The following is a 12,531-nucleotide window of genomic DNA, read 5'->3' as shown; positions in this document are numbered from 1 at the left end:
ACATACATCTTCCCTCTTCTTCTATAATCTCTACTCTCTTATATTCTTTCTTTTTCACATTCTCCTTTTTATGTAAATGTTCCGTATTTCTGTTTCGTTTTTATCGCATATCTTCTTCTCTAATCTCTCAACACTTTTTTTCTTTTCACTTTCACTAATCTTTCGTCTCTTCTATTTTTTTGTTTCGCTATAATAATTTTTATATTGTTTTATGCTATTATTTTATGTTTAATATTCCACTTTTGTCTAATTTAATTTTTACATATTAAATGGAAAATTGTTGTCAAAATATGACGAGTTTTGTTGTTATTTGATAGTGTATGAATGTATAAATACAAAATTATGTTATCATCTATATGTGTATGTATGGCTCAATAAAATATTTGTAAAAAACCGAACCAACCGAACCGAACCAAACCGCATTAGTTTGGTTTGGTTTGGTTCGGATTTTTTTTAAAAGCCAACCGAACCGAACCAAACCGCACTATTTTTTCTCTTGCGGTTCGGATGATTTTTTTCGTCAAAACCGCCCAAACCGCACCGCGAGCACCCCTAAATTTGTTTACATTATTATTTAAACATAAATAAATATTGTTTTAGAGATTGAACCATGAACCAACAAATTATATTTATTTAATCCATCTAGTGAAAAATCAAAATTACACCTAGAATACATAAATGCATCTTCGGACACACTTAATTTTTCAGTCAGACCCTAAGGCTATGTCAAATTATTTTACAAAAATGCATCTCCGCATGACTTATAGAGATGTATCTCCAAACACTATTTTAATCAAATACGCACTAAAGTCTATTCCACTTCATTACTTCTACAACTCTCAAACTTTCAAAACCTCTCAATTCTATAACTCTCTCACCTCACAAACTCTCAAACTTTCAAAACCTCTCAATTCTATAACTCTTTCATCTCACAAACTCTCAAACTCATTCAACACACTTTCAAGTTTCTACCATCTACATCCAATCGATCAAAAGGATCAACATCAAACTCACATTTGGAATGTTTTTTATTTATCTATATACTTTTACTTCAATATATATTTGTAGAAATTGAGCATTAGGTTATATTATAGGTATTTTAGATATGTTATTTACATGAGTAATGTGGTTGATAGTTAGTTTAAATGATCAATGCATTTTTTTGGATGTTGGATTGGTCTGAGAGGTAAAATTCAATTGTATTCATTCTTTGAAACACATTTGTTATAATATTCAAAGTTTACGATGATGATTTATTTTTCTACCTGATTGTGATGCTTTAAAATGCATCAATCATGGTTGAAAGATTACGAATCTGCCGTAACTCGCTGAGAAGTGGTTTCAAGATGTGATGCAACTATTTAGGCTATGGGACTTGTGCATTAACGATTATGTTAGGATTAACCATGGTATGTTGTGCGCGTTTGTAGAGAGATGTCACTCGGAGACATCATTTTTTCATCTTCCACATAGTGAGATGTCCATCACACTAGACGATGTCTAATGCTTGTTGCATCTTCTGATTAAGGGAAAAATGTTATACCACCTGTGCTATCCTATTACTAATGATTCATATGTACCATTTTCAGGCTTGGATCCTCTAGCACTTCCCTTGCATATTAGATTGGTCATGTGTTCCGACCTACACTGAGGATATGCAACATGCTCTTACATTCATCCCGCTTAGAGGGAATTAGGTGACGTAGCCATTCAGAATGTATCTTGACTCCTTGGTAGCAGAGGATATACACTTTCAAGCATACATAGATAACCGTAAGACATGTCCCTTGTAAGACATAACATTCTACTCTAGATGGCTGACTTTCGGGTCACGTATGGTGTATCCACATATGTCTAAGCATGTCACTCGACAATTTGGCTACATGCAGTTTATTCCCAAAGACCCATTCGAGTCTGCTCCTTCGGTATGACATACAGAGATGCCAGTGCCATTCATGATAATTGCCTTAATCATCTAGTATCATATGCAACACGTGGTACCCTAGCTTCTATCGACTAGAATGCAACATACGGCTACATCATATGGTATTTTAGAGTGTCACATCCTTATATTACACCAAATGTTCCAAGAGATCCACCTATGTCAGCTCATAAGGAGATACTAGATGAGGAGCAGACTAAGGCAAATCATGTTGTTGATATGTTGCCTAGATGTTGCCGTATCATGGAGCTTGGGCAAACATGTATAGGCAAAGGAGTTTTTCCTTACGGCTCTAAGGCGAGGGACATTCTAGATGTCATCATGGGGGAGGCATGAGCGGTACTGCAGTACATGAGGTAGTGCAGGAACTGAAGGCCCGAGTTTAACAAACACAATAATATATAGTATTTGTATTAGGAGCAATATTATCATTTGCATTTTATTTTGACTTCATTGTGTACTATAGATTTATATCAACATAAGGGTATTTCAGTGAGAAATACATGGACTGTGTATGAGCTGGATCTGGATCCAAACATGTATCTCGGGACTAATATTTAAGAAACATATGTGGTTAGGTGGTGAGACTCATATTAGAACATGTGTTGGTGAGAAAATGCTGCGTTAAAAATACATTTTATAATTTCTTTAGAAAAGAGCATTTTATGATTTCTTTAGTGTGCTTTTTTACCTAGTAGAGTAGGATAATAATTCCTTTATTAATGCCCACATTAATAAAAGCTCTTAAAAATTTTAAAATAGGTCATAATCTACCTATTAGATGACCTGATGAAAAATTGCTAGCAAAATACTAGATTTTCAAAAAATGAAAGCCTAAAAAAAACACCTTAGGCTACCAAGTCAATGAAAAACAAAAAATGAAAGCCTAAACACACCTTACTTAGGATACTAAGTCAAAGAAAAAAAACATACCTAGTTAGGGTATCTTAAATTAACAAAACCTAGAATCTCACTTAAGGAATAACAAATACTAGGAGTGACAAACAACGTGTGTACACGATCTACATGTTTGTCCAATCCTAAATTCAATTCACCTACCAACCAATCATCTAATCTACCCATCACTGTTAAAATTGAAAACTAGTAAAATCAAACAACAGTCTCAAAGAATTTCCAGCACCGCCACCATCACAACAACAACACACACTCGTACCTTTTTCTTTATAATAATATCATCACTTTTCCTTTTTCCTTTCTTTCTTACTTCTATATAACTCAAGCTAACGCGTTTTATTGCTATTTCTCATCTCACTCTCATTCATACATACATACATACATATATGAAAATCATCATTCTTTGGTTCCTCACTATATAATAACTCAGGTTTTTTCTTCTTTCTCTTTCTCTCATTATTCAAATCTCAGATCTCTCAATTTTCGATCCATCATCTAAATTTTCTCAACTTTATTTTTGGGATCAAAGGTTCAGTTTTTATGGTTAATTCTTTTGTTTAGCTTTAAAGGGTATTCATTTATTACTCTTAATTTGGTTATTTTTGAAATTCACTTATTGGGCTAGTTCATATCTTTTTGTTTTCTTTAAATTTGGCATTTTTTGTTGTTGGATCAATAATAGAACTAAGAACACTGTTATGTAGATCTGAAGTTAGCTTTACACTTTTCTTTTAATAGCGTAATTTTTGTTTGGTTGCTGTGATTGAAAGTGAAAGTGACATTAGTTATGATTATGACAAATATGGAAAGTGATCTTGTGATCCATAGTTGGATAAGTTGTTTATGTGTATCATATTAGCTTAGTAGTTAGCTTGATTCATTTTGAAGATGTGAAGAAACTATGTTTGATTTGATTTGACTTGAAATTTTGGTGCTAGATCTTGAGTAGATGTTTTGGATCATAATATTAGAAATTGAATCTTGAGTGGATTCGATTTCGTAACTTTCGTGTTTTTAAAAGGATTTGTTTTTTTTTTTTAGGTTCTAGATGGCGAAACCAAGTGCGGCTGATAATAGGACTAGAAGCTCTGTGCAGATCTTTATAGTAGTTGGTCTGTGTTGTTTCTTTTATATATTGGGAGCTTGGCAGAGAAGTGGTTTTGGAAAAGGAGATAGCATAGCATTAGAGATTACCAAGAATAATGCAGAATGTGACGTAGTTCCGAATTTAAGTTTCGATTCACACCATGCTGGAGAAGTTGGTCAGATCGATGAGTCTGATTCGAAGACTAAGGTTTTTAAACCGTGTGCGGCTCGTTATACTGATTACACTCCGTGTCAAGACCAACGGCGTGCTATGACGTTTCCGAGAGAGAACATGAACTATAGAGAGAGACATTGCCCTCCGGAGGAAGAGAAGTTACATTGTATGATCCCGGCACCGAAAGGGTATGTAACGCCTTTTCCGTGGCCTAAGAGTAGGGATTATGTTCCGTATGCGAATGCACCGTACAAGAGTCTCACAGTTGAGAAGGCTATTCAGAATTGGATCCAGTACGAGGGAAATGTGTTTAGATTCCCTGGCGGTGGAACCCAATTTCCTCAAGGTGCTGATAAATATATCGATCAACTTGCTTCTGTTATACCGATTGATGATGGGACAGTGAGGACCGCGCTAGATACCGGTTGTGGGGTATGTTTATTTTTCTCAAATTTCTGATATATTTTTGGTATTAGGGTCTGTTTGGATTGACTTATTTGTTCTTATTTCCTGATATAAACACTTGTGAGTCTGTCATGAAAAACTTACGATGTATTCAAAAGTTGTTTTCAGCATATTTCTCTAAATTCTTTTGGATAGCTTAAGAAAACAACTTGTAGCTGTAGCTTATATAAAAAAAATTGACTTTATTTTATCTTTTGTCTTAGAAATAGCTTATACATAAGCACTTGTATGATAAGTGCTTCATTAAGCTATTTGTCCAAACAGGGTTTTAAGCTGTGTATGTATTCTTGCATCAGGTTGCAAGTTGGGGTGCATATCTGTGGAGCAGAAATGTTGTTGCGATGTCGTTTGCACCGAGGGACTCTCACGAAGCACAAGTACAATTTGCTCTTGAAAGAGGTGTACCTGCTGTTATTGGTGTTCTTGGAACCATTAAGTTGCCATATCCATCAAGGGCTTTCGATATGGCTCATTGCTCTCGCTGTTTGATTCCATGGGGAGCAAATGGTAAGAAAATCACGGTTAAACTAAACACTTTTTTTTGAAAACTTGGTATTCGGCCTTACGACTGACTAATCCAAGGGGATCAATCCCACCTTCCACTAGTTGGGGCCCATTCAAAACCAGAGCAAAGCTCTGTATGGACTGGCCTAACATAGGGATCGTTAGCACTTAGCGGGATTCGAACCTGAGACCTTGAGAGAAACACACTCTCAAGTTAAACTAAACACTATCTTCTTATTTACAAACCATTCACTACTTGAGATGATAATAAATGGCTTTTCATTTGCAGGTGGAATTTACATGATGGAAGTTGATAGAGTTCTAAGACCCGGTGGTTATTGGGTTCTTTCTGGTCCTCCAATCAACTGGAAAGTAAACTACAAACCATGGCAGAGACCAAAGGAGGAACTTGAGGAAGAACAAAGAATGATTGAAGAGGTTGCTAAGAAACTTTGCTGGGAGAAGAAGTCGGAGAAGGCTGAAACTGCCATATGGCAAAAGATGACCGACTCTGAATCATGCCGTAGCAGACAAGATGACTCCAGTGTTGAATTTTGTGAATCCTCTGATCCTAATGATGTCTGGTATGCACCCTCTCCCTCTTCTGTTGTATTGTATCATATTGATATTGTCTCTATCGATGATGGAAATCCTATTAATATGAGCAATGTTTAATGTTTAACTTCTTACGAAATGGAGGTGTACTGACTCGGAATGGCTTTGTTCTGTGGCTATAGGTATAAGAAAATGGAGGCCTGCGTTACTCCAACTCCTAAAGCTTCTGGCGGAAATCTTAAACCATTTCCAAACAGGCTATATGCAATCCCTCCTAGAGTTTCTAGTGGCTCTATTCCCGGAGTTTCTTCCGAGACATACCAGGACGATAACAAAACGTGGAAAAAACATGTCAACGCATACAAGAAAATCAACTCACTCTTGGATTCTGGTAGATATCGCAACATTATGGATATGAATGCTGGTTTGGGTAGTTTTGCCGCAGCTATTCATTCAGCGAAGTCATGGGTCATGAATGTTGTGCCAACTATAGCCGAGAAAAGTACTCTCGGTGTAGTATTTGAGCGAGGACTGATTGGCATCTATCATGATTGGTATGGTTTTTCTTACTATTCGATCCTATTTTATTCACGCCAGATTTCGATCTTTAACTATTTGATCCTTTTCGATCCAGGTGTGAAGCCTTTTCCACGTATCCAAGGACATACGATCTCATTCACGCCAATGGCCTCTTTAGTCTCTACCAGGATAAGTAAGTGTTTAAACATTTCAAATTATTTATTTTAGTTCTGTTCTATCTTGTGCCTCACGCGTGTGTGCGATGTAATTGGATGCAGATGCAATACGGAAGACATTCTTCTCGAGATGGACAGGATTTTACGACCAGAAGGCGCTGTCATAATCCGCGACGAAGTCGATGTATTAATCAAGGTAAAGAAATTAATCGCGGGAATGAGATGGAGTTTTAAATTGGTTGATCATGAAGATGGTCCTCTTGTTCCTGAGAAAGTACTAATTGCTGTCAAACAATATTGGGTTACTGATGGAAACTCAACATCAACACAATGATCACTGAAAAAGAAGTTCAAATTACAGTTCAACCCTCAAGAAGCTACGACCTTTCTATATAAAATAGTCACAGAGTTCATATGGTTTGGTTCATCATCACAACTGTGGTAGAGAGAGGGGTCCATAGAGCTATGTCCAAGTCAATTTTGTTGTTGAATTAATTTACAGTTTAGAATGTTACATTCAAGAATAGAAACCCTCCTCTCTGTGCCTTAATAGTTTCTTTCTTAATTTAAATTATTAATTGTTTTGCTTTGTACCAAAAGTAATTATATTTATGGATTTGAAGTTGTAGCCAATCCATTTGTTAATTGTATTGGTGATTATGAGCCCATTTGTTGAATTATGTTTTAGAAGTTTTCATAAGTATGTTTTAGATTTTAAAAACAACTGAGATTCCTTTGGTCCAGATGTCAAAATTTTCATGGCCATTGCAGCTGCTCAAGACTGGCCATTATTTCAACTCAGATGTAAACATAACTTTCTTGCATGGTGACCTCAATGAAGAAGTATATATGAAGGCTTCTTCTGGTCTTGTTTTACCTCAGCTTGATATGGTGTGCAAATTTCAAAGGTCCCTCCCTCCCTATATGGTCTCAAACAGGCTATCAGGCAATGTAATATCAAACTTATTGAAACTTTGATTCACTGGGTGCAACCTTTACAATGATCCTTGTATATCTAGATGATTTGGTCTTAAGGGGGACTCACATTGATAAGATTACTTCTATTAAGACCCTCTTAAATGACAAATTTAGCATCAAAGATCTAGGAAAACTTAAATACTTTCTTGGTTTTGAAGTGAGAAGATCAAAGAAGGAACTGCTTTGTGCCAAAGCAAGTATGTTCTTGACCTCTTAAAAGACACGGGATTGAGTGGAGCAAACCCTGCAACAGTTCTATGCAACCTCACTTGTAGTTGCACAAAGAATCTGGTGCACCACTATCTAATTTTACTGCATATATGAGATTGATTGGAAGACTCTTATATCTAACTCACTAAAGACCATATATTTCTTATACTGTAAGTAAACTCAGTCAATTTCTTAGTTCACCAACAGACGAGCACATGCTAAACTCAAGGGTTTTTCTGACTCAGATTGGGAAGCAGATGAGCACATGCTAAACTCTAGGGTTTTTCTGACTCAGATTGGGAAGCACGCCCTAACACAAGGAGATTTACACCAGGATTTTGTTTCTTTCTTGGGAAATCATTGATTAGTTGGAAGAGCAAGAAACAAGCAATGGTATCTAGGTCATCCTCTGAAGCTGAGTATAGAGCTTTGGCCCAAGCAACATGTGAAAGGCAATGAATCTTGTATTTGCTGAAAGATTTTCACATAGAGCACTCTTCTTCAATTGTGATAACAAATCAGGACTCCACATAATTGCAAATCCTGTCTTCCATGAGAGAACTAAACATATAGAGATTGTCTTCCATGTAGTTAGAGACAAGGTATAGGCAGAAACAATTCACTTTCTTCCAGTTGCATCGAAGGAACAAGTAGAAGACATAATGACGAAGTCTTTGCACATAGGACCCTTCAATAATCTTCAAAACAAGTTAGGAATGACTGATATCTATTCCATCTTGAGGGAGAATGTTAAACATCAGAAGATAGTAAAAATTAGTGAAGTTACTTCACCAGTAAAAATTAGTGAAGTTACTTCACCGGCAAGTTAACTTCACTATGGATAAAACTATCAAGTGGAGCTATGTTGTAACTAATATAACTACTTTATGTTAGATAGTTAAGAGGTTGTTAGAAATTAGTTACTAAATCTAACTAATTATAATTGCTATAAGTAGTTAATAGCTTAGCAATATATTTGTGTAATTCTTGTTTCTATCAATGTAATGCTAATTGTTCAATATTCTTCAACGGTGTTTTAGTTTAACTTTCACAGTTTCACCAGCTCATTATCCATATTGCTCCCTAAATATATTCTAAATCATGTTATTAGGAAGACAAATAATAATTAATAAAAAATTAGTTTTATCAGTATTAAATCCACCTGAAAACTATGATCAACTGTCATGGCCCTACCTACTTAACACTTGCATACTCCACTTGCCTACATATAGTGCCACCCCTTAATACTCATCCATTCACCCTTCACTTTACATTCTCTCTTGCCCAATTTCCTTTCTTCTCTCCACCTTTAGCCTTGTCAATACATATGATTACTTTTCTTTTCAAGCTTTATATTAATTCTTTTACTTCCATAAGTGTTGGAGTGTCTTTCTATTCTTTTCTATTTTAATATTCTGTTCCTTATCCTTGTTTTTCTATTATTTACCTTTCTTCAAATAACTTCTATTGCCTCATTTTCTCTTTTTGTTTTGTACTCTCAACAAAATTTCTATCAACTATGTTCAGTTTCCCCTCTGAAAACAACAATAATAACAAAAACCTTCATGATAGTATTTTCTCTCCATATTTGAACACCAATGAAGGGAAATTTATTGAAAGAATTGGTGAATCAAGCCAAAAAACTAACCCCTTTATTAGTAGCAGAAACTCTCCTCTTCATCAAGTGGAAAAGACAGAAGAGAGTGGAGAAATTGGAGTATTTGGAGCTGAAAAATACTTCAACAGAAAAGTAGTTGAATCTCCAAGAGCTGCTACAAAGTACCTTCCTGATCATAGGGATGAAACAACGGATACTAAAACTAGAAAGTACCAAGTTGAGTATGGGACTTCGAGTATTAGTTCTGTATCAACATTGAACAGCCAAAATCCACTCTTAAAGAGAGATTCTGTGAGGAATAGCAAAGATAAGGTGCATGCTAAGAGTGTTCTATCAAGTCTTGGTCTCAAATGCTATTGTGCTGATAAGAATTCTGTTGATATCAGTGATCATGCAGGTGAAATCAGTTTTAATAACAAAACTTCTAATTATGGTGCAGTTCATGGAAAAACGACACCGAGAAAAGTATTCAATCTTGGTCTAGATGATGATCTTTCAGTTAAAATAAGAAAGCCTAGTTCAGAACATTTCAACAATAAAGATGTTTTCTTTCAAAAGCAAAAGAATTTAAGTGTAGGATCAAACAGTGAAAAGAATAGTGTTGCTTCTAACTCAAGAAATCAGCTTGTCAAAATGCAAATTCCATTAGATGAAGAAAAGACACCAAGAAAATCACTTGAAGTATTTGGATCACCAAATCCAATATTGATCAATAACAAGAGAAGTTCCTTAAGCATTGATAAAAGGTTTATATTTCCTTCCAAAATGGAAGAAATTGTTGATGCAAACTATGACGACGATGATGATGATGCTGGAAGCGATGCAAGTTCTGATTTGTTTGAGATTGAGAGTCTCAAAGGAAAATCCTCCAACAATTTTCTCACTAGACAGACATCAGATGCGGCTTCAAGTTGCGTTAGCCCGACTTGTTACGCGCCGAGTGAGGCGAGCATAGAATGGAGTGTGGTTACTGCTAGTGCAGCAGTTATGTCAGATTGTGAAGATCAAATGTCTGAGTTCACAGTAAGGAGTCCAATAAAGATCACCAGGGAAGTACCGAGGCGGCGTCCGGGTATCTTGTTGGGATGCAAGAGCCACAAAGCTGTGAGAGTTGCTGGTGATGCTTTCATAACATATGGGAAACAAAGTTTAAGTCCAAACATTAGTAACAGAAACAAAAACAATACTAGTCCTCAGGTTGCAAGGTTTCCAGGAGAGACAAAGTCTTATGCAAAAACAAGGCATGGACAACAAGCATTGCAGGCCTCTAACTCACCACATGCTTCAAAATTACTATTCAACTAGAATGTCTGTTTGATATGTGTCACAAATATTCAATTATTCTATTTAATTATGTTGTGAACTATATTATTTTGGAACTTGGTTCTAATATATAGTTATGCTTTTATTCTTTTTGATGGATATTTGAAAATGTGTTTTGAATCTTACAAAGACAGCAATTAAGAAATACTAGTGAAGTTAACATCCTAAGTAGTAATGATGGGATTATGGATGACACAGTTGTCCAATAGAAAATGTTGAATCCTCAAAAGGATAGAATGTCGTTACAGTGATATACAACTAACTATAGTGACACCAAAATATTATCACCATGGAATGTTTTTGCATGCATTAAATTCCAAACCACCTCTTAAATATGGTGGTCCATTTAGTTAATAATCACCTTTTCTTTGGGATTGTTGTTTGTTACGGGTATTAGATATTCAGAATCTTCTCCATTTTTTCTCACTCTATGTTTTTTTTTTTATTATAGTTTTGTAGATAAATAAACATATTTCTATGACATTTCACATTTATTTTTTATATAAATAAAACTATATTAATGAAGCCTTCCATTTTTTTTTTAAGAAATGAAGAAGATTCTTATCCATTAGATAACTTTGATAAGTTGAATTTCTGATTCATTTTCATTGATTCAAAACTTAACCTCTACACAATAACGAAATAAGTGGTACGGTTGTTTTTAATTTTTTAATTAGTTTTTTACTATACTATTATAATTTCTAATATTATATATAGAGATGTTTAATTTGATTATTTTTAGTTACTTTTTACATTGTAACAATTTAATTGGAGTAATTTTTAGTTTTATTAAAATAATTTTTTTTAATAATTTTTTTTCATATTCCTTCCCATTAATCTTTTGTGAGATTTGTGTGGCTGTATTTATTAAAGTTTAAAATAACTTTGTTATTTGTAGGTATTATGAATATTCTATGTAATTGAAGAGGTGTTAACCAAGTGTTTTATATCTGTTATTAAGGATAAGTTATTGTTATTAGATATAACTCATGTTGTTTTTTTATTTATTTAAATTTTTTAGTTAATTAGTAATATTGAAAGTGTCAAATTAAAGACATTTATTCTTAATATTATTATATTTTATAATGGTCTTATATTTAATTATTTTTAAAAAATAATTTAAAAATTATTTTGACATCTTTCAATTAATTTTATGTCGGTCTAAAAGGAATTAGTAGTCTAACTAATGTGTGTTTTTTTTTTTAAATCTAAGTACATTTGTTATTTATAATATCAGAGATAATGCATATAATTGAGGAGGTGTAAGAATATCATTTTGTGTTTGTCATTAAATAAATATCTATAATATAAAATAGTCTATACCTTTTTCCTAATTTTTTAGTTTTTTTTTTTTTTTTTTGAGATAAAGACCATGTATTAGAATTTAATACGTATTACAGGAGTTTTTATTGGGCTTTTAATTATTATTATCCAGCCCAATGTTTATGTTTTATTTGGAGAATTTAACTTGCTACCCTCTAAATTATACCTCGTATCCCCCATATTGAATTATTTCAAAAATGCCCTTGTGTGAAGTGAACGATAATTTCAAACGAAATTTTTGGTAGTTGAAATTTTTGGCAGTGTTTTTAAAATTTCCGGTATTTATAAACTACTAGAAATTTCAAATTGTTGAAAATTCCGGTTGTACTAAAATTTTCGGTAGTTTTCTCATTTGGATTTTTTCAACGAACATGATTTTTCCGACATATTTGGAAGGTTCTGATTGCACCAACAAATTTGTATGGTCTAGAATCAATCTTGATTTGTATAAATAGGGGCATATGTTATAGAGAAAGACATCTAAAAAAATGTCTCTTCCTGAATTTCGGATTAAGGTAGAAGTATATTTCAACGGAAACAACCCTCCTGTTGAATTCAAGTTTCCATATGACGTTGCATCCCTCACCAACTTGACAGACAGACTGAATGAGTTGGTACATGATACCGATAATAGAGCTGTGAAAAAGATTGAGTTTCGCGAAGATTGGATTGATAGTAATGGAAGGGTGAAATACAACATGATTAAGTTGAAGACCGACGAAGATGTCAAGGCCATGTGGAA

At 34.2% G+C, this 12,531-nt stretch overlaps 2 protein-coding genes across 2 annotated transcripts; both read left to right on the top strand.

The window, feature by feature from the left end:
• Positions 1 to 2,979: 2,979 nt before the first annotated feature.
• LOC131620449 (probable methyltransferase PMT2) lies at positions 2,980 to 7,014 on the top strand. The gene is made up of 7 exons (XM_058891528.1): positions 2,980 to 3,287; positions 3,899 to 4,550; positions 4,880 to 5,090; positions 5,377 to 5,671; positions 5,825 to 6,196; positions 6,277 to 6,354; positions 6,440 to 7,014. The coding sequence occupies exons 2-7, from the start codon at positions 3,906 to 3,908 to the stop codon at positions 6,669 to 6,671; spliced, it is 1,833 nt and encodes a 610-aa protein (XP_058747511.1). The 5' UTR covers positions 2,980 to 3,287; positions 3,899 to 3,905; the 3' UTR covers positions 6,672 to 7,014.
• Positions 7,015 to 8,797: 1,783 nt separating this feature from the next.
• Positions 8,798 to 10,509, top strand: LOC131617115 (protein PHYTOCHROME KINASE SUBSTRATE 1-like). The gene has a single exon (XM_058888488.1). The coding sequence runs from the start codon at positions 9,045 to 9,047 to the stop codon at positions 10,446 to 10,448; it is 1,404 nt and encodes a 467-aa protein (XP_058744471.1). The 5' UTR covers positions 8,798 to 9,044; the 3' UTR covers positions 10,449 to 10,509.
• The last annotated feature ends 2,022 nt before the right edge of the window (positions 10,510 to 12,531 follow it).

The sequence above is a fragment of the Vicia villosa genome, linkage group LG7 (genome assembly GCF_029867415.1).
Source record: "Vicia villosa cultivar HV-30 ecotype Madison, WI linkage group LG7, Vvil1.0, whole genome shotgun sequence".
Lineage (NCBI taxonomy): Eukaryota > Viridiplantae > Streptophyta > Magnoliopsida > Fabales > Fabaceae > Vicia > Vicia villosa.
Note: the sequence above shows the minus strand (reverse complement) of the source record. Positions and strands in the feature narration are given on the sequence as shown.

Coding starts and splice junctions, on each gene's coding strand:
- LOC131620449 (XM_058891528.1), top strand. CDS start 3,906: ATGGCGAAACCAAGTGCGGCTGATAATAGGACTAGAAGCTCTGTGCAG. Junction 5,672..5,824: donor TCTGATCCTAATGATGTCTG/GTATGCACCCTC, acceptor CTGTGGCTATAG/GTATAAGAAAATGGAGGCCT. Junction 6,197..6,276: donor ATTGGCATCTATCATGATTG/GTATGGTTTTTC, acceptor TTTTCGATCCAG/GTGTGAAGCCTTTTCCACGT.
- LOC131617115 (XM_058888488.1), top strand. CDS start 9,045: ATGTTCAGTTTCCCCTCTGAAAACAACAATAATAACAAAAACCTTCAT.